General features: G+C 46.4%; 2 protein-coding genes across 4 annotated transcripts in view; one reads left to right on the top strand and one right to left on the bottom strand.

Annotated features, from left to right (window-relative positions):
* Positions 1–16,779, bottom strand: part of CDAN1 (codanin 1) — a 33,533-nt gene extending 16,754 nt beyond the window's left edge. For 2 of the 3 annotated variants that reach the window (XR_008822895.1, XM_056345142.1), the window contains exons 1-12: positions 16,547–16,779; positions 13,296–13,996; positions 11,467–11,691; positions 9,056–9,249; positions 8,497–8,616; positions 7,514–7,592; positions 7,001–7,121; positions 5,863–5,972; positions 5,068–5,157; positions 3,942–4,017; positions 1,226–1,434; positions 359–473 (exon numbers count right to left, since the gene is read on the bottom strand). Coding sequence is in view for 2 of the 3 variants with exons in the window: in XM_056345142.1 (XP_056201117.1) it covers positions 359–473; positions 1,226–1,434; positions 3,942–4,017; positions 5,068–5,157; positions 5,863–5,972; positions 7,001–7,121; positions 7,514–7,592; positions 8,497–8,616; positions 9,056–9,249; positions 11,467–11,691; positions 13,296–13,996; positions 16,547–16,642 (2,136 nt within the window). In the remaining variant the exon portion in view is untranslated. The remainder of the gene's footprint in view (positions 1–358; positions 474–1,225; positions 1,435–3,941; positions 4,018–5,067; positions 5,158–5,862; positions 5,973–7,000; positions 7,122–7,513; positions 7,593–8,496; positions 8,617–9,055; positions 9,250–11,466; positions 11,692–13,295; positions 13,997–16,546) is intronic. The other variant, XM_056345143.1, reaches the window with a different exon arrangement.
* A 180-nt stretch (positions 16,780–16,959) lies between these two features.
* On the top strand, positions 16,960–19,822 carry LOC130152141 (uncharacterized). Its single transcript, XM_056345144.1, has 2 exons — positions 16,960–17,568; positions 18,435–19,822. Exons 1-2 carry the CDS (start codon positions 17,100–17,102, stop codon positions 19,091–19,093), a joined length of 1,128 nt encoding a protein of 375 aa, XP_056201119.1. The 5' UTR covers positions 16,960–17,099; the 3' UTR covers positions 19,094–19,822.
* Positions 19,823–22,142: the final 2,320 nt, after the last annotated feature.

The raw sequence follows: 22,142 nt of genomic DNA, 5'->3' as shown, positions 1-22,142 counted from the left end.
GAACAGGGATGACTACGAATTCATTCTAATTAAAATCTTTCTACATGAAAAATAACAAGGAGCTATTGCAACTAAGTCCAACAACTGGACTCAACTATTTAATTGATCTAACACAGGGTACTAACTACCTAAGAAGAGGCTCTCACTTTTCAAACTATTGTGCATTATCCTCTTCCGACAGTTCTATGAAGCATCCCAAAAACCACAAGTAAATGATAAAACCAAATGAAGAAGCTCTTGTCCTGCAAATACAGCAGTGGAAGCTCTAGGCAACTCACAATCAAGCCAGTAATTCTCTGGGTACTGGAAAAGCTCAGGGAAATTCCTGCCAGATGTGTTTGCAAAAAAACAAGCTTACTTGTTCATCCATATCTGCTTCTCCATCACTGTGTTCATGCTCCACCAGAGTAAGGCCATTCAGTTCAAGTATCTTCAGGCACAGACTGTCCATCAGGTGCTGATTGAACTGGTAACTTCAGCAAAAGATGTTGAGTCAGACTGGGCTGAAAACAGCAGTAAAACCTCAACTAACACAATGCAAAATTCCAAGCTTGTCTCATGAGTTGCATCAAGCATCAGCAGACAGGCTGACAGACAAGAAAGCAAAGGACAAGACTAGTACTGGCCAACCCCTTTCTTTTCCACTCTTATTTTATACTTGTTTTTGAAAAAACACTATTTAGCAAGTCCCAGCATAAGGATAATAATATGGGTCTGTCAAACGAGGAAGCTGTAAAATAACTGAAGAGTCAAATCTCCCATAGATCACAACTCCTCCATGCTGTGGATTGTGTAAAACTCATTAAACAAAACCATGAACCTGGCTCCATCCTGTAACTCCTTAGCTTCGTGCACTACCACACAAGAAAAACTTGGCCAGTCCGGTGCCCCTGCTAGGCAGCACTGCAAGCCTCGGCACTGGGAAATGCTGATGGCCTGTGACAAGATATTATGGTTTTATAGAAGGAAAATTATTACCATATAGTCTAGCCTAACGTAGCACACATACACATTCCATGCCCCAGACAGAACCTGCCTGCTTATTGACACGTTCACCACGCATGCTGGCCAAGAACACGAAGCGTAGTAATTTTTTTATACGCTCTGCCCAGGTTACACCACACCTCAAGCTCTCTGGACAACTCCCCGCCACAAGAGCAACATGCTGGTATTTCCCACTCACTCACACATTTCATGAAGGAAACAGCAACCACGAGCAGCTAACCTTCCTGCGCTGAGGATGAAGTCCCTGAAGAACTGCTGGCACCCTGGGAACGAAGGGGGTGGACAAGGACCTCTGATGCTCTGAGGAACAACAAATCTTTCCTGCAGCCTCTTCAGACGGCTCAGATTATCAGAACCCAGCATATTAAGGACATCCTGGTCTGGGGCGTCTCCCCAGCTTGCGCCACCACCAACAGGACCTTTACACATCTTCAGGAGATAGAAAGAGTAGTGAGGCAGAAAATCTGTAATAAGGCATCATTTCACTTCATCTCTCATGCCACGTATTCTCCCTTCCTCACAAGCGTTTGTTTTCAGAGTAATCCAAGCATGGCCTTTTCAGGCAGCCCACATACAGAAGGTCTCTTTTCATGCCAAAACATGCTACCCACCTTGGCCATGAACAGCTTAGAGATCTTGAGAGATGTAATTCTGATCTATACGTTCAACTCAGGCACATCTAGCAGGCTACATGTGGATGCGTGAAGAGAACACCTATCACTTGCATAGTCTTAACGAACTAATTAGTAGGATCTTTAGCCCAGTCTCCAAGAACTGTGATACTGCAATATGCATTCCCAGACCAGGTCTTCCTGGAGTTTCCACAGAGCTAAATAAAATTAAAAAATTAACGCACCCATCCCTCAAACTCATAGATGCTACTCAATACTCGAAGAATCACACAGTTGCAAAACTGTTTAGGCTGGAAGGGACATCTGGGATTATCTCCAACCCTCTTGCTCACTCACGGTCAGCTACAGCAGGTTGTCCAGGACTATGTTCAAGTGGGTTTTGAATGTCTCCAGACTGGGATTTCACAACCCCTCTGGGCAACCTGTTTTAATGTTTTACCGCTTCTGCAGTAGAGAAGAGTCCTCCTGTGTTCAGGTGGCATTTCCTGTTTCTCAGTTTGCGTCTATCACCTCATGTCCTGTCAGTGACCACTACTGAAAAGAATTTGGCTCCCTCTTCTTCATTCCTTCCCATCAGGTATTTGTGTATAGTGCTAAGGTAACCTGGAGCCTTCTCTTCTTCAGGCTGAACAGTCCCAGCTCTCTCGGTTTCTCCTCACACGAAAAAATGCTCTAGTACCTTAAACATTTATGTGGCGCCGTGCTGGACTTGCTCTAGTTAGTCTGTATCTTTCTTGTACCTGCGAGCCCTGAACTGGACACAGTACTCCAGTTGTAACATAACCAACCCCTCCCTTCTTCCTGGGCTTAATTCCTGATTTCTCTGCCTCCTCCCCGAAAGTGGCACAGGGGAATGGGGGTTACAGTCAGTTCATCATGTTGTTTCTGCCACTTCTTCCTCCTCACACTCTTCCCTAGCTGCAGTGTAGGGTCCCTCCCATGGGAGACAGTTCTCCGTTAACTTCTCCAGTGTGAGTCTGTCCTACAGGTTACAATTATCCACACACTGCTCCAGCGTGGGTGGGTGCCTTCCACAGGGTGCAGCCCTTCAGGAACAGACTGCCCTAGCATGGGTCCCCCATGCGTCCACAAGTCCTGCTGGAAAACCTGCTTCAGTGCAGGCTTCCCACAGGTCACAGCCTCCTTCAGGCATCCACCTGCTCCAGTGTGGGGTCCTCCACAGGCTGCAGGTGGAGATCTGCTCCACCGTTACCCTCCACGGGCTAAGGGGGACAGCCTGCATCACCACGGTCTTCACCATGGGCTGCAAAGGAATCTCTGCTCTGGCGCCTGGAGCACCTCCTCCCCCTCCTTCTTCACTGACCTTGGTGTCTGCAGAGTTGCTGCTTTCACATCATCTCACTCCTCTCTCTCACTGGTGCAGATTTTTTTTTTCCCTTTCTTAATATGTTATCACAGAGACACTACCACCTTTGCTAACAGGCTCAGCCTTGGCCAGTGCCTGGTCCATCTTGGAGCCGGCTGGCATTGGTTTCATTGGACATGGGGGAAGCTTCTGGCATCTTCTCACAGAAGACACCCCTGTAGCACACACCCCCTACAAAAACATTGCCATGCAAACCCACTCACTACAAGTACCTAAGACTAATGTCGTCCTGTTGATGCAACAAAGTCCATCTCTAATCTCTTTCCCACAATCTCCCTGAACATACACATCAGACCAAAAGGAGCCCACAAATAAGCCAGCCATTTATAGAGAATACAGTGAATATCTACACTCCAATCAGAAGCATCTTTTCTTTCTTCATTTCTCAGTCACAGCGAAGTCAGATGATGCTTAAAACTGGCCAACCCCCCCCCCCCCCCGTAAACTACAACAGCAATACTGTATCAAAAAGAGGCTGCTGCAGTGTTACACAGAACAACTACAGACTCTGCAGGTAGTACACTTATGTTGCTAATGAACATAACTGGCAAGCCTCTGCATTTGATACATATCAAAATATATCCTTACAATTTCTAAAAACTGTAACTGTTCTAAAATTAGCAGGTCAAAGTAAATAACCACGAAGAATGAATTCTTACAGCTCATTATGTGCTCAGTGTGCCTTATCCCCAATTTACAGAGTTCATCAGTAATTTGCCACTGATTTCTGTTTCTGGAAGAGGAAGGAAATTCCCATCCTGAAAATCTGGCTCTTCCAAAAAAGTTTCAATAAGAAAATCTCGAAGAAACTTGCAAGACATGGTTTGTTTTCTCAGGCAAAGGAAGGTGCAAATCTGCTTTGATGTATATCTTCATTAAAAAAAAAAAAAAGAAAAAAAAAAAAAGAAGTCATTTACCTGGATAAGCTGTTTCTGAAAGAGCCTGGCAAAATGGCTGTGGTTGCAGGTTGCAGATAGGTGAGCCATCATGGCCCTGTGAAGGAAAACATCACAAAATGCTGACTGGATTTCTGTGGTACAAAAAAACCTATTCTAACCTCAAACTATATGAAAAGAAAAAAACAAATGCTTTTAAGAAAGCAATCTCCAAAGTCCATTGCAAAAAGCAATGTCTTTATAACTAGGTTTCCCAAGTGCTGAGCCCCATCTGCTGAACATGTAAGCAAAAGCTCTCCCCGAGCACCTGCAGTGCAAACACAGCTGTAGAGATAAAAAGATTCTCTCTCTTTTCTGCAATGATCATGTTATTTAGGAAGAAAATTTAACTCGTTCTGCTCCCATTCTCCCCTGCACAGAGCAGCAAGTTGAGAGTTCACACATACGCAAGTAAGAAAACAAAACCTGCAATGCTTCTGATGCCCTAAAAGAAGGAAATTTTCTTGGTTTTAATCTCAGCCTTGTTTTGCTCCTGTGGCGAATTCACCTACATACATGTAACTTGGAGTAGGCTGGTGGTTAAGACTACGACAGAAACTCAAAAGGCAACTACTTTCAAAACAGTAACAGCTTCTTTATATATATTCTATTTTGATAAAGCAATAAATGAATAAACCAGTCTGCTTTCCAAAGAAAGAGCCACAATCGTCTTGTTTTCAGAGCCAATACACTAAGAGTTTCTGAACAGGTAACATACTTCTCCAGACTTAAGAGTGGGGCATTGGAAACATGCACACACGTGTGTACAAGGACAGTGTTCAGACCACAACATACTGGTTGTGTCAGTGGCTCTTCCTGTGATTATGAACAGGGAAAGAGCTACACCAAGACTGATCAAATTAGGCCCTTGCCACTTATGGTTCGTTTCTTCAAGATAAAGAGTTGATACTTCCAAATACAGAAGCAAGTTTATATGGACAGCATCTTCCAAGAAGCACAGCTCCCTACAGATTAGTGCAGAAGACTTGGGGAGAACATGGAACTTAGGATGCTGAGGCTAGTACGCCGAGTCTAGTATGCTTTACCAGCAATCCAGCTACATTAAAGGGCTAGCTGAAGTTGCTTAATCATTCATTAAGACTCCTACCTGATCTTGTTGCCCAGCACTCCTTCGAAGTTCCAGCCAGTTTTTTCATGGTTATCCTCCCATTCACGCAGCAGTTCATAAAATATATCCCTGAGAATCAAGACATTGAATGGTATGAAGCTCTTCAAAATTTGAAGTAACAACAAATGAATATTCAATTGCTCCTAAGTTCCCCAGCAAGAACCTAATTCAGTTTAAGTCGAGCCTCTAAGCATTCAGATACCTTTGCAAAACTCATTAATGTTAGCGGTACTTCAGCGAGTTTCCATTTTCCATGTCTTTGACAGCAAGTGCTTAAGCTTGTTATGCCCAAGCTCTGACGGACTGACCAAAACACCCATTACCAGACATACTGAAGACTGAGAGGCAGGAAAGAATAAGCCACATGAAATAATACCTATGAGGAGAGAAAAAAGGACCAAGACAACTTGCCATTCTCCCCTCACCCTGTTGCTGCAAGCATGGAGGGAGGTGGCAGGAAGAATAAAAGCATACCAGATTTATATGCAGAAGCAATCCAGTAGGGTGACACACTGTACTGGCATTTACCAGAAGTCTCATTAACTCCTGAAGAATTAGGCTGTTCTTCTCTAAAGACATTAAGCATTTAGCTCCTGCAGTCAATATGGACAAAGACTTTTTTTTTCTTTTTTCTTTTTTTTTTTTTAATCAGAGTGAAAACTCAAGATTTTTCTACAGCATGTAGTATACACGAGACATTCTTAATATCCTTTGTTCACAATCATGGAAAGATTACACCCCCTGAGCCATACAGTAACAGTAGAAGAAGCTTACCTTTGTTTCTTAAATATGTGAAATGCTCTGTCACTGGGAAAGTTAGAGCGATTGTCAGTTTCCGGCTGGAAAGAAACAGACTGTACAGAGCATGGGAGCATGAGAGACACCTGTTAAAAATATAAAGGCAGCCATTAGACTAACATAAGACTCTAGTTTATCCAACAATATGAGATCTCGAAAAAACAGGGAAAAGACATGATGAGGAAACCAAGTACCACTAGTTGAGTTGTTCAGACACTAGCCATTTCCCAGTTGCTAACTGTAGTAAACACCAACAGTTTTACAACCTACATTACACTACAGAGGCAGAATCACTCAACATTATGAGTGGAAGCACCTTGTCTCTCTCTCAGAAATCTCTGCAGAACAGATTGCAACTAGTATTGATACAGCTTGGAAAGAATGATCTGCAAACAGCCAAAGCGTACCTTCCATACAGGGCTCCAGACAATGCAGTATAGTAGCTGGAAATTCCTGTATTATTCTTCTTCTATCTGAAAAGCCTATGCCTTCAAGTAACAAAAGACCCTTATTTACAGCTTTAACTAAAAAGCTCAGCTATTGAAATGCCCTAGTCTCAGAAAGTACACTACTTTCTTTGCCAAGAGTCATTTCCATTTTTAAAAGACAGATGAAACAAGATACAAAATACATTAAGGCATTCCTACCATTTAGCATTAGTTTCCTAACCCAGATCAGGAAATGAGTTTTCACAAGCTGCATGGTCTCCTCTGAAGCTTCGCTTGCCTAAAAGGAGTCTGTAGGTATGAAACAACTCCACTTCTTCCAAACTACACTCTTATATTGCATCTAACCAATCACTCTTCTGGGATCCATGTTCATTAAATGAGAATCTCAAACAAAATTTGACCCTGTTAAAGTCACTGGTTGAGGTCAGTGCCTGAAGCACAATGCAAGGCTAGCCAGCAGTGGCTTGCAGCTAACAATCACTGGACCTAGCAATTTACTCACCCACTGAGAAGAAAAAAAAAGTAGTTTCTAGACACTTGCCAAAGATGACACGACAAGTTACTTGAAGTAGAAGGAATGAGATTTAACATCAAAGTCATCACAGATAAAAGAGCAACACCACAAAGGTTTGAAGCAACGTCAGTTAAGGTCTGCCAATTCTTACCTTGGCTGTGCTGCTTTCATAAGCCTGCCTGAGCCTCTCATGCAAGGTGGGAGAAAAAGATGCAATCCGTTCATTTTCAGCCAATAGCTTCAGCATCCCCTTTTCTAAACGGGAAATAATTCTGCCAAGACAACATAGTTAAAACCCAGACAGACAGACATAAACAGCACATTATCAGACCTAAAGACATGCTTATGCTCATTTTTTATGAGGCTCCCAAGTAAAGACTTCTAAGCCCCAGGCACCCACTGTAAAATCCTACTGGCATCTGTAGGGCCATTTTTTATCGTTACAATCTCGTGACTCTCCCATTGTTGCACAATTACACTGAAGTTCAGTAGACAAACCAGTGCAAGAAAAACTCAAGATATCCAAATCCAGGTCAAGTTGTATGTTTTGAGGGGAAATTAACAACTCTGTGCCTGTAAGGTAAAAGCTCTCAAATCCAAGCACACTTGCTTAATCTCACACATCTGCAGACATAAGCAGAGGGGGAAAAAATACTCAACTCACTCATACTGATAATCCAAGACTTGAACAGCAAAATAAACACAATTGTGCACACTTCGGAAATGCTGTCTCCCTGGTGCATCTAAGGGAAAAAAAGAAACATGAGACAACAGCATCTATCACCATTTATAAACTAAAAGACCAACAACAATTAACTCTCAAGGAAAGTAGGAACTGCCATATCCAGAAATAGTCTTTCAGAGCAGTATCTAATTTACCCAAGTTTCCATTCCCTGCCACCTGAATAGACAAATCCTCCCGTCCCTATCCTTCCTGTACTAAAGGCAACTGAAGTGTTTAATGCTGTATGAAGAAAAGATTCCTACTCAGCCTTCTGGCCAACAGTAAGCAGATCAAGGATGAAAAGCAGACTGACTGCAACCAATCACCAGCTGCTGCTCCTGTAGCTGGAGACTTCGTGTTCCTAATCTTAGCCCCTAAGAATCAGTAAGTGGCAAAACAAAAGTCAATCAAGCTGGGGCATCTAGAGGTGGGCGTTGTCCCATCTTAAAGCCACTGTTTTGTTTTTTATATACCCATATCAAAGCACTAACTGCATCAAGCTAAGTGTGAATTTGCCAAAAAACAAACGCAGTGATTACACATCTGTATGGATAGATTCTGTGCACTTATAACCCAACCTTAAATTTAAGAAACACGTATCAGATCAACAGCACTTCTGAGTTGCAAGCACCAATGGAAGAGAGACTTTAGCATATGCATCCTTCTCTCTGAAAGTCAGTGTTCGCAAGTAGCTACAGCAAATCTCACACAACAGCAGAAAACTCAATTCAAACAAGATCTAGCAACTCCACGTTATCATATGGTAGAGGCACTCCCCATACATGCATGATTTTTGTCAGCATTTCAGTTAAGTCCCATTTTCATGGAATTTAAGGCTAACTGTCCATGCTAAAGGCAACTACTCTGTATCATATTATCATTCCTTGAAAGTAGCATTCTTTCCGCTCAGTACTAGTGCTTACCTTTACTTCTTTCATTGACCTCAAGGTCACTATCTTCATCTTCTGCAGTAGAAGTGCCTTTAGATGTCAACAGCTGCAGAACAAAAAAGAGCTCTAGAAAAATATTTGGTACCAGGTTTTCTGGAAGAGAGGAAATGAGATACTAAAGGTGGATATTCAGTATTGACCTGCTTTAATAAACAAAGGTAAAAGACAGATACCTGTTCTATGGCACAGTCAGCAAACAACTCCTCCCCCACCCCACCCGAGCCACAGTGTAAATCAATATGAGAATTACAGGAAAGATGTGTTAGGGAGAGGCCTGGTTTCAGACAGGGCCATACAACATCAGCCTACTACAGCTCAGAGTACTGCATCAGATTCACCTCCTTCCCTCAACTTTTACCTAGCACCCATTTTTTCTAATAACAGTGTTGGCTTAGTTTATTTTTCCAGATGTTATTTGTTTGTACACTGTAACTGTCCCACAACTTTCACTTCTCATCTACCTCCCCCTCACAACACACATGCAAGTTCAAAGCTCAAAGAAAGGTCAGTCTCACATCTTCTGGGCCTTCACCTGCTATACACGATGAATAGAGCTGTGCCAGACACTCCAACTGTTTCTTGCAGGAAACCTTAGTAGGATTTGCACAAGTCACCAGATGGCTTTCAGCAGGAAGGCTAGCACTGCGAGTGTAGCTAGGCTTAGTAGCAGTACCAGGATCAAGAGATATCCCTGCAGGAGAAGATGCCTGGTGCAGCAGTTTGCATCTGAAATTCAAGAGCAACAACATAATACATGACTGAAGATGAATACACAGCAGCCATGTGGCCAGAAGAGGTCTTTCTCTTGCAGTCTAGCATGAAGGTGTTCCTGCAATAACTAACCATTTAATTTACACTGTCTAAAGCTGCTTTTTATCATAATAGTATTTGAACTCGTCTTTCTCTTAATGAGGAAAGATCTTGGGGCTAACAATCAAAAAACTCAAAAAGAATGACATTCATATTCCAACTCTACTAAAATAGCGTGGCACTTTGACCAAATCGTTTAACTAACCTATGTTATTGCTTCTCATCTAAACCAGTATTTGTTAAGGACATGGAATCTGTTAGAGACCAGGTCCTAAAAAAAATTTTTACATGTACAATTTCTGACAGCTAGACACTTCAAGAAATCTACGAAAATAAGGTTCACATCCATACCTTCAGATGTATTTGTAAGGTAACAATGCCCTGAGAAGATCCAATATCACTAAGTTGAAAGGCAATGCAACAACTGATTAAATTCCATACTGGCAAGTTAAACAACAGAAGGAACAAACTACTTTAATTGCGGCATTCTAAATTAACAATGATCACTCAGTTAAATACACAGATATTGTAAAAAAATATACCTACAGAGGTCATTCAAGAATGCAGCAGCAGAGCGGCATATGTAAGACACATGAGAAGCAGGAAAAAAGCCAGTAACAGCAGTATCAAATGATTCTGAAAGACCCCAGTGGAACATTCACACTTGGAACATCACAGCACCTCTTACCACATTGTCTCAAATAGTAAAAATCTTTGAAAGTCACTTCAAAGGCTGTGGGGAAGACAGAAACCTTTTTAATTGCAGCAAAGAACTTTTTCTATTGGCCAATTTCTAGTGGAATGGCTGTGGTGAAGAATAAATTAGTCCCAAAATGGGAGTAGAAAGGTTATTTAATATCTCCCTTGCAATGAACATAAGCACCCAACTGACAGAACTCAAGAAAATTACATATCAAGCACTTTGTAAACCCACCAAGGTAAGACTTCAATAATGTAGTTAGATTCTGCTTCACCTCTGCCTCAGTGTTGTCATCTACCTCAGCATGAATTCCACCTCCTGCCCTTGCTCAGAGCAAGCTAGGTGCTGTGTTAGTTTTGCATCTCACTTCGCCACTGCTATTGAGGACACAACAGCAGCTCCCAGCTCTCAAGCATAATGGATCGGATGAGATCACCTCACAGGCAAGATCCAGCCCACATACTGCTATTTCGCTGAACTTAGCTTATACAGATTAGGGGGACATTTCTGGTAGAATTCAGACTGAAATATGCGCTTCATTGAAGTGCAGAGAAGCAGATTTGAATCCTGAGCAGTTCTGTTACAGCTGCAACACAAGCAGTGACTCATGAAACTCTACTGGGTCTGTTTCAGCCAGTTCTGGTCCTGCTGAAGTGAACTGCAAGGCTTAGCAGGAAAAGACTACCCACACGTCCTGAGGAGTTTCCCCAGAACAAAATCTACAAAGAACTGCAACAGTTCTGACAGCAATTATAAACAATAGTTTCTTTACTACTGTGCTTTACCTTTTTTCTGAAGTATCAGTCCTCACAGACTAACGTTACAGAGGATGAAAGTCACACAGTAACTGAACAGCAGACAAAATTAGAAGCTAGAATTCACCTAATCTCCCAAACGTCATTTTCAACAGATAACTGCAGCAGTAACTTTTAAAACAAAATCTCATGCTACCCATGTCCTGTTTTCTCTGACTGCAAGCCTGTGTTAGTCTGCCTACCTTGCAAAATCACTAACGCTTTCCCCACATGTGTGTCTTCCATCACAGACACAGTCTTTAAAGACAGCCTTATTATACCAACTCAAACCCACTTACTTCACCTGTGCAGTCTAAGGAAAGCTGCAGAGGGGACAGCCACATGGGCAAGCCCACGGAGAGGTAATCTTATGAAAGCAGTAAGGATTAACTGGACTTCTGAAAAAGTGAGGGTCATTGTCCTAGTCAGCACACCTCTAAAATGATAAACATGAGCTAGCTGCATTAATATCCTAGTCTGATATCAGAGTCACACTTGGTTTTAGGCAAATTACAGTTTAAGGTCACCAATACTCATTTTGGATATTCTTCTGATTGTTTCACTCTTGTATTGGTACCACCTTAAGACAAGAGAATTAAATATCAATACAAGCCTATTGCCACCCTGCTCAAACTGTACCGTTCTTTCTTCAGCATCTCCCTCTCCTCCTGAAGGCTGGTGCTTATCACAGATGTAAGGTTTCCTTCCTGGACAGCAGTAAAGGCCTCAAGGCTTGACCCAGATGAAAATCGAGCAGCTGGAGACTGGCTGACAGGCGTAGAAGTGAAGCACATCTTTGGTTTTGAGAGGGGGCGCTCAGCACTTACAGGAGTTGGGTTGATTCGCCTTGATGGTTTGCTTCTGCTGAAAAAGTGAGAAGTGATTCCACTGAAATCAAGCTAAACAACAAAAAAATATTAGGTCTCAAGACAGATGTATGCAACTCTTCCAGAAGAACCTAATGCTAAAATAAAATGGATATGAAGTCAGAATATTGAACTTCTAAACTGTGCATATAGTTGCTGACTTCATTCTTGTCACTGAATAAAATGTCACAGAGCTACAGGCTGCTAAAAACAGCCTGCTGACCCTTGCTGTGAAGTTAATTATCAATCACCAAGTCACAGAACAGATAACACACTGCCACACAACTCTTCCAAACATTTTTAATTTGAGAGGACAGGATGTGCCTCATTTTAATAAGAGACTAATTCACTGGCAGCTTCTAATATGACCATGAGGGGAAAAAAAAACAACCAAAACCCCAGAAACATCACGCTGTCATTGTCTATCAGTAAGAGTCCAGGCTTCCGAGTTACCACAGGCCCTTTCAGTCTAGGAAAACCCATCCTCCCTGCATAAATCATACCTAGATTTGTCCTTTAGGAAGTGGCTCTGTAATGCAGTAAGAGACATACTGGAAATGAGATATAGAAACCTAAGGCATTACATTTCTCAAGGAAATGCTGGTTGCTACATATTAATTGCTACAGTATTCTCAAAATCACTACAGCATTGGCTTCCCAAAACCCTGTAAACCTCTTTCCTTACTCTTTTTCCTAATCGGGCATAGTGCAATTGAGGAAGAGAGACTTACTGGCTATGCCAGAAACACACCTTATCTCCCTCGGCCAAAGCATCATCTAGAGTGCCATCTAGACCCAGCATCTGTGTCTGCTGTACAGACCCAGACCTATCAAATTTCAGCTGGAATTCTGCACGTCCACCTAGAAAGGCCCACTTTCAGAGACCACTGCTGGTTACCTGGAGCAAACAGACTAACATAAAAGCGTTATATTTGGTAATGAGGACTTTAAAGAGTAACATCTCAAAGATAAAGAGACGGACTGAGGCAACCACAACACAAACAGCTGCCCAGAAGCTAAGCCAAAGTCATCAGGGAGACCAGGGCTTGCTGCAGACCAAAAAGAATACAGGCATTAATAACACTAGTTATTTTGTCCTTGACCACACAGCACAAATGAAGCCGCATGCTAACATCTGTTACGAGAAGCCACAGAACGTCAATCCGAAAGCTTTTTTGCTAGCATCAGTAAAGGTGAAGAGCCTTCCAGGACTGCTCTTCATTAGCAATTGCTATTGCGTTAAATGAGAAATGTGAAGAGCCAAGATAATGCTGACTTGCTAGAACATGCAAGGGACAAAGATGTGCTCAGCTTCGTATCAGCCTGTGTACCACTAAGCTGTGGGAAGCATCACAAGTGAGAGGCTAAAGAGGTGCCTTGGGTAAGTTGCCAGAGTAAAAGCCTGACTACCCATTGAAACAATTCCCCTACACGGCAGCCGTAACAAAGCAGTTCTGACAAAGGAGCTCAGAAGTCGGCTCCCAGATATTGTTTATTACGGCATCTTCTGTGTATCTGGACACGCACAACAGGATGAGCTAGCCAAGGAACAGTAACCCGCAGCAAAATCCAAATGAGACAGCGAGGCAGACTTGCTCTTACTTTGTCCAGCCAGAGGCAGCACCCATAGGCGGAAACTCCTCCAAGTTGTTAAGATTTAGCTGGCTGGGCGGGGATCTGGCAGAAACAAGAGGCACTTCACTCCGCTTCCTTCTCCCTCCGCTCCAAGATAGACTCTCATTCTTTCCTTCTTCCTCGTCAGCAAGGGAACGCCCCAGATCCCGAGCTACCTGCCGGCCAGAGGCACTGACCGAGTTGCTGCCTTTCCTCCGGCCTCGTCTCGCTGGCAGGGCTTCAGGCGTGGCTGTAAGGAAGCTCCCCAGGCTGGCCTTCTGAGATGACCGCCTCTCACTGTGGTTAAGCACAGGGCTGTACCCAAAGCTCGGGCTGCTACTGGAGCCCATGCTAGGGAAGTCACCGCAAGGGCTAGACAGGTTTGACCCAGAAAAGGAAGAGGAGCTGCTGGGTGCTGCAGCAGGAGAAAAGCTGGTATCTGTGGTGCTGGTGGTCACTGAAATCCTTTGGGAAAAGAGCTGCGCTCGGCTGCTGGTTGCGTGGCCTGCCCTTCTTTCCGATCCTATCCCATGGCTCCCGCGGGCCTTGGAATTAGGAGTCTTAGCAGGAGTAGAGGGTCCATTAGTCAGGATCTGGCTGGTCTGCTCCCTTAAAAAATTTAGCAGAAAAGGCACAAAGTCTTTCTGAAGCAAACTAAGAGATATCAGCTTGTCATGGATGTGGTTCTCCTACAAGGAAAGAGGACAAAGCATTAATGTAAAGATGCTACCCGATTCTTTCTGTCCACCTACCCAGACTCATTTAAGTAGTAACTGTGGGACTGCAACGCACAATAAAAAACATGACTTTTCAAAGCAGGTCACTGAAATTCAAACAACCTTAGCAGTGGCCATAGATCTGAAACTCAGCCTCCACAGAAGATGTTTTGGCAGAAGTTTTCAGATGGATTCATTCACTTTGGTCTCTGACTGGAAAACAGTGGCACTGTTCCATGGGAACACCAGTAATACTTACTGAAGCTACAGCCAGGGAGAACTTGGAGCAACTGGCACCCCTAAGTTCAACATTTCAAAGACACTGATAATGAAGTAGCTACTTCTAATAGAAAAATCTAAAATCTGCAACTTCTCCATACCCTATGTGTCTATGAATGGCACCTGCTTCCACAGAGGGGTGCTATAACAACAGTTGTTTAAGCACTTTGGGTCTGGCAGTGTCAAATACAAGACCAAAGCTGCTCTTGCATTTCAATTACCTAATTTTGCTCCCTTGAGACCTCACAGAGGTCTAAACCAAGACCTTGCAGCTTTTAAGGTATGTGGAAGAAACATAAACAAACAAACAAAGCCACCACAGACTCAACACATTTAAAATCTAAACAAGCGGTGGTGATCTTACAAGGGTAAATGTAGACACACACACACAAAAAAAAAGACTTTGTAAGTTTTATTTCCTGGGTAAAATTTCTTTTGCTCCTAACACTGCACCAGGTTTCTATTTCCTGTCAATGGGAATCAGCACCACTTGCAGAAACAACAGAGCTGCTCTCACAGGCAGCGACTTATTCCTTACCAATATTAAAATCATTGCACACATATTCCTGTTCATTTATATTCACACCTCCACTACATGAAAAGTCAAGAAAGCAAATGCTATTTCTGCATGACTTTTTTGTCCAAAAGGAGGCGTGAAAGCATAGCCATTACTAGACTCCTACAACCCTTGACACTTAGGCTGAAATTCACGTTTGAAAGTATGAGACCAATTCAGCTTCCTGGAGAAGCATGAGACTCCAGCACAGCCTGGATAACAAGCCAAGCAGCCAAGACTCCCTGCTTTAGCACTCAGTGAAACAACCCAGGTCAGAACACAAACCCCATGAGGTGTCAGGAGATCCAACTTCTACCAGCAGCAGTCTGAAACTGCCAGGGAAGCTAGTGCAAGACATAGTCCACGGTTTCCTCAGGTGCCCCCTGGGTTTAGTGCAGAGGAACAAAGACAATTACAGTCTGTGCTATGCACAAGGTCAGGTAGTTTCTTCAGCTTTTCAGAGCACAACATGCTTTCAACTCATCTTTCCGTGTGCAAATCAATAGAGGCTTATTCCTCCATGGCTGGGTAACAGCAACCTGTTAGCAGCAACCAGCTGCCAACCGCGAGCCTCCCACTTGCTTTCTCACTCTGAAGCAACCAAGCTGCTCCCAGCAGCAAAAGGCAGTTGGCAACTCCCTTGTAAGGGCAAACATTCTGGCCTCTGCATCCCTCAATCACGCAATGTGAGCTGAGCTGCCAGCACCTCAAACTTCACAGCCTCCACAGGTCTGCTTCTGCAAGTCACGGTTTAGGAAATACCTGATATCATGAAATGCTGGTCCCTTCTTCCTGCTGAAGTTCAGGATGACAGCGATACTCGACTAACTCATGGGGGTGACAGTTTTGATTTTAATTAATACTAGGTAACGTGCACCGAGGGGCTCAGGCAGAAAATGCTTTAAACAGAGGTCACTTCCCCACATTAGCAGTGAAACATCTGCACGCATAGTCCATCCACGGCGATAAATGCTTTTATTGCCACAGGAACCCAGATTCCCCAGCCGCACCCTGTCACAAAACTCAGGCGACCCAAACGCAGCAATGCCCCTCTCCCTGCCCCAAGACCCCCCTCAACACCCGGGCCGGGAGACGCAGCGGCGGCGATCGCACGCGGCCGCGCCCCGCAGCGCCAGGCCCGAGGCCCCGGCACCGCACGGCGCCGCCGGCAGCGGGTGACAGCTCCGGCCGCCCCGCCCCGCCGCCTTCCCGGCAAAGGCGCGGGCAGCGTCGGCCCCTCGCGTACCGCGGCCCCTCGAGACGCCAGCTGCCCCGCCTGCCCCGCCCCCCCGCGCTCCGCGGGCACACGGCAGCCAGGGCCCCCAGGCACCGCGCCACGCTGCCCGCCCCGCCGCCGCTCCCGCCCCGGGGCCGCGCGGCACCACCGCCCGCCGGAGGCCGCGGCCGCCGGGTCCGGGCGGGCTCAGCTCTGCGGATTTTAACGGTTTGCACGCCGCCGGCAGCCGCGCCTTCCCTCCGCTCCGCTCCGCCCGCAGCCCGCCCGGGGCAGGGGCCTGACCCCGCGGGCCTCGCCCCTCACCGCGACGCGGCGCGGCCGCCCCCGCCGCCGGCTGTCCCGCGCGGCCCCGGCCCGCGGCGGCGGCAGGGTGCGGGGGGCGGCGGGCCCGGCCCCGCCAGATCCGGCGCGCTGCGGCCGGGCGAGCGGGGCGACATCTCCCGCGCGTTACCTCAGCCGGGCGGTGGCCGGGGCCGTGCCGGAGCCACCGCACCACGGCGCTGACCGCCACCTCCTCCCGCAGCAGCAGCTCCAAAACGGCCGCCATTCCCGGCCGCCGCCGCCGCCGAGCACGCGCGCAGCCCGCGCCGGGGCGGGGGGGCGGGGCGGGGCGGGCGGCCGCCGGCTGCGGGCGAGCGGGCGGGAGAGTTCGCCGCGCGCGCCCGGCCGGGCCCGTCGCGTCCCTCCCCGCCCGCCGGGGCGGGGCGGCCGCGGGGATTCCCGCCGGGGAGGCGGGGGGGGCGGGGCCGGCGCGGGCCGGGGCCGGGGCCGGGCCCCCTCCCCATGTCAACACGCGGGGCACGGGGCGCCTGCGCCGGTCCGTGCGCGTCTTTTCCTCTCATGCGCGGTATTTGCTTCCCCAGCAGGGCTCGGAGCCCGGCCTAGCAGCGGCGGCGGCGCCCGCGGGCCGGGGCGGGGGAAGGGGCGGCGGCGCCCCCAGCGGCTCCGCGCCCGCCCGGCCGCCGGCGCCGGGCTCGGGCCGCCCCGGCCCCCCGCGGCGGAGGATGGCCGAGGACTCGCCCAAGCGGCGCAAGGCGAATTTCAACGAGGCGGAGACGGAGGTGCTGATCGAGCAGGTGCTGAAGCACGAGCAGCTGCTCTTCGCGGCGGGGCCGGGCCGCGCCTCCCCGGGCCAGAAGCGGAAGGTGTGGGAGCTGATCCGGCACAAGGTGAACCCGGTGGCCGCCTGCCCCCGCGACGTGGAGGACCTGAAGAAGCGCTGGCGGGACCTGAAGCGCCGCGACCGCAGCAAGCTCTGCCGCCTCTCGCAGGGCTGCGGGCCGCCCGGCCCCCCCGCCCTCGGCCTCCTGCTGGCCCCCGAGGAGATGCCGCCCGCCGTCGCGCCGCCCGGCCGCCGCCACCACCTGCACCACCACCACCGCGCCTACGGCTCCCTGCTGCCCGCCGAGGCCGTGCCCATCGTGGGCGGCATCGACACGCTGGAGCTGCCCGGCGCCGTCGTGGGGGAGATGGGTGAGTGCGGGACAGGCCGCCGCGGCCCTGCCCCGGGCCCCGCGCCCGGCCTCCCCCCGCCGCCACCGCGGGGGCCCCGGCGGCCGCATGCTCGGCCCCCGCGGGGAGCGCCCCGCTCTCGGCCTGCCCGCCGGGCGCCGCCGGCACCGGCCCCGCCTGAGGGTGCCCGGCCTGGCGAGCGGGCTTCTCTCCTCGTAGGCGCGAACAGTCTGTAAACGCGCGCAGAACCGGGATGTTTGCGCTGTGGGCCGTAAAAAGGCGCCTACGAGCCAGCCCTGTCCCGCGGTAGATGCCTGCCTGTGAGGCATCGGACCCGGCCGCTGCGTTCACCCTGCGCTGGCCGTGCCAAGGGCCGTACCGGCTGGTTCCGGGCAGTGCAGGCAGTACAGAGTGCCGCGAGTACCCAGCGTTGTGCGTAGCAGAGAGGCATCGCGTTAGTGCGCTGCAACGATCGCCTTCAATACCGAGGGATTTCTTGCAATCACAGTGTTTCAGCAGTGCTGTTGCTGGCGTGCACGCGGAATGAGCCTGCAATGAACTTTGTCTCTCGGAGCCTAAAACTGCTTTCTGTGGTGGGGCCGGTAGGGGATCTGTAGCATGCAAATATATGGTTAACTGGTGAATGCTTCCTCATGGTTTTCGTCCCACCTGTCAAGGTAACAGGCGTTTTAAAAGCATCAAAGATAATGCAGTGCAAGTTAGAGTCTTGGTTCGAGGACTAATGTTAGCCCTTAGCGGACGAGAACACATTTCACCGAGGACGAATATTAGTCCTAAGTGGATGAGAACACAGTTCACTGACCGCCGAGGTCATGAAGTTTCTCACTGACTCTCCTTTGCTTTTCCTCTCCCCCCATCTCCTCTAGGGTTTAATGATGATCCTGGAACATCTCATCAATCCAGTCTTGAGAAGATGAACCTCAAAGAAGAGATAGTAGTGAAGGTGGTAGAGCCAGAAGAAAGCTCTGAGGACATGGCAGTGGTTCCACCTAGCCAAGAACAACTGCCTTTTCTGGGGACATCTGGTGGTGGTTCCTCTGGGAAAGTAAAAGCCAAAACAAAAGGCAGATCCCAGGCAGACCAAAATGAAATAACTGAAGAGGACCTAGTGCAGATTCAGCAGACCCAGATGCAGGTGATCCAGTCTGGCTTTGACAGTGTCAACCACAATCTTCGGCTGCTGCAGCAAGGCATGCAAGATCTGAGTAACAGCCTCAGCATCATGGCGCATACGCTTGTTGCTATCAAAAACGTCTACGTGAAAAACAACACTGGCCCGACGACGTATGCCACTGCCTCTACTCAAACCACGGCTGGGTACCTGAGCCCAGGCTCCCCCCAGGTCTCTTCCGCTGAGGACAGAGGTAGAGTGCAGGTGGCTGGAAGCAGCAGCAGAAGCAGCAGCTGCAGCTCCAGCTCCATGTCACAAGAACCAGGTCCTTCAGAGTTTCCTAGGCCCCCCCTGAGAACCATTAAGAAAGAACATCCAAATGGCTGCTACTACTTCTGCTTTGCAGATGTGTAAAAACTTGAATATATGTAAAGTGACTGTGGTGTTAGGTGCTGTTGTATGTTCTGCTCCGGCCTGTGATTTCAAAGGAGCAAAGTGGACTTGCCTCCCACATTTTTCCCAGTGGGAAACATTTTGCTATAGGTGGCATTAAACACTAATTACCAGTCTATTGTTTGTTAACTCTGTGCAGTTGGCTAATAATTTTCTTCTGTTTTCTTTATCCTCTCATTCTCTTAAAAAAACAAACAAAAAAACCCAGATTTATTTTGACTAAGACTGTTGTCTGTATCATCCTTTGTTTAATGTGACCTTTTGAAAAATAAAAGGCATGAGTGGGGTAAAAAAAGTAACATTATGGTTACTGACCAGCAGGAGCTGTCTTACACAAGTTGCTTATACAAACCTCAGAAGTAGTTGATTTTTTTTAAGTACTAGTTTTTCCAATAATTATAATGTTGGGGGTGTTTGCTTGGTGGTGTTTTTATGTTTTAAGCCTGCGCTGTGCAAGGCATCACAGGAAGAGTGACGTACCTGCTTACTTTAGGAATGGTTTAGGACCGAGCTGTTGATTCAATTATGAATGTACTCAGAATTCATACAGCACTGTTCCACTTGGCTATTGTTCATTCCCAGCTTGTCAAATGCACCTTCTTCACAGAGGTATTTTGTTTTACTGCACTAGCAGGGTAGGCTCGCTCTTGTCACAAGATTAAAATAGAGAAATACAGCAAAAAATAGTAATTGATGAGTAATGCCTGTTTTTTACATGGAATAAATTTTCTCCATATGGTTTATGAGCAGGCTGTATCTGCACCAGATTTTGCAAGACTTCTGGAATCAATACCGCAACATTTGAAATACAGAGAGAAAAAAAGTTTCCTTATTCTACATGAAACAGTAGATCGGCTGTTAAACAAATTACAGGAGGCAAGAGCTGACTTCGCTCCAGACGGTACAAATGCTCCTGCATAGTTTCTGAAGTGTTCCTCTTCACGTATTGGAGAGATGAATAATATCTTCCATTCTCTTAACTATATATCCAAGGAAGAAGAAAGACAAGGTAGAGTTGAAGGAAAAAGCAACCTGTTAAGTGTCAACTCTAAAACAAGCACAAAGGAATCATTTTATCCTAATTTGAAAAACCTCCTTTTCACATTTAGATAGGAAGAAACTATTGTCACTGGTGCTATTCTTAAGATGAGTTTAAGGCTTATATGTTAAGAGTCGCTCTACTTTCCACAATCCAAGATTAGCAGAGGTGCTGTGTTCTTACGTCCAGTGTCCATGCTGAAGGGGAAACAAAAAGCTTCTCACCTGTAATTTTATCCAATGACCTGAAAAATCATGCAGTTCTCTTCTTAAGCATTTATCACCAATATTAAAGTTCTACAGATAAATATGGCCTATACCAATGACTAGCTGCCTCTAGTTTTTGAATCATTTTGCACAAGCGTTCCTACTGCAAGAATTTAGCAAATGCAAATGATGTAGAGAATGGCAACCCAATTGTCCCTCTCCCAGCAGCATAAGAACATGCAATCCTGGGGTAAGATACGTCATTTTTGCAGTCAGTTTTGACAGAAAGCTATAGCATATGAAAACATACTTTGAAGTACTACTTCTGCCCTTAGACCATTATGGTATACCAATCACGCACATGTACGTCTCAAAAAACAACAGCTGCTGCCTAATGAAACGTGAATACAGGATAGTCATGTTGTTAGCAAGTGCTTCCCTTCAGTATTATAGAGGGAGTGAAATACGCAAATATCTCACAAAATTAAAACATAAGCATTGTTAATTGGGATTAACGCCTCGAAGAAGAGGAGATTCTTGTTTTCAGGTTTATCTTAACACAAGGAGATGGTGTGGGTGACAGGTATCACTGCCTTATTCCTAAATTGCTCGTTTTAGCAGGATTAGTTATTTCCTGTTTTTAAATGTAATGTAGAGTCTATTTTGTTAAAACTTCCCAAATTCACGTGTTGGAAGCATTATTTCTCCCCCATTAGTACAGATGGGCTGTCTCAAGCAGTGTTTTCTGTAACTGAAGAAGGCATCCTTCATTTGGATTTTGTTCTCATGTACAGAGACAACAATTAACCCTTCATTTGGATTTTGTTCTCATGTACAAAGACGACAATTAACGCTACTGTGACATTCCAGGTAGATTAGTAAACTGTGATCTACAGTTTACCTGGTCCTTCTGGGCAGCAGTTTGAGCTTGTCCAGGTTGCATCAGCTGGTTCTTACCTTTCTGACTTTTCTTTTGAATGTTTCAATTCTTTCTCTAACTGTTAATTCTTGAATTTCACTTACAACAGCATTTCTAGGGAGAGCTGACTTCTGTCTCCCACATAGCTTTCTCATGTTTGAATGCAAATTTAAATGAGAGGCAGGTACAGTGCAAGTGCAAAGTGCAGCAAGATCCTAAGAGTGGAGTGGGCAGACTGGATCTCCTGTATGAATGAAGACGACAAAGCCAGGCAATGCTAGAAGACACTTCAGTGGTCAGACAACTACCAGACCTCAACAGTGTCTTTGTTCCAATCTTGCCTCTTTCCCACAGTCTGCCAGTTGTACTGATACTGTATACTGAAGCCAGATGAAACCCACTCTTCCATTTCTGGTATGATCCAGATTTACATATTTAAAACTAGGAAGGATACTGAGCTACCTCTCACCAGTACAGAGTGAGCAAATTTGTTACTTTAATCTTCATATTAATACAGCTGGCTTGCTATTTAATTATGCACCCTTTCTGTGATCAAACGGAGGTTCTGTTGGGACCACTAGAAGCACATGCCGTCCAGAAGCATGCCGTTAAACTTCTGGCTGCTCTTAACAGAAGATGAAACATAATTTTCTCAGAATGTTACTGTGTAAATGAATTCCCAATTTGTTTCCTGTCATTCGAAGTAATATGGGCTATTTATATAAGTGACAAAAGCTAATGACCTGGTCAGGAAGCTTTAATGAAAATACTGCCAATAATCTGAACAAAAGCAGAGCTGGCTTTTATTTTGCCATATGTGCAAGGCCTAACAGTGATAACGCTGAG

The sequence above is a fragment of the Falco biarmicus genome, chromosome 7 (assembly GCF_023638135.1).
Source record: "Falco biarmicus isolate bFalBia1 chromosome 7, bFalBia1.pri, whole genome shotgun sequence".
NCBI classification, from domain to species: domain Eukaryota; kingdom Metazoa; phylum Chordata; class Aves; order Falconiformes; family Falconidae; genus Falco; species Falco biarmicus.
This window is presented reverse-complemented; position numbering and strand designations above follow the sequence as displayed.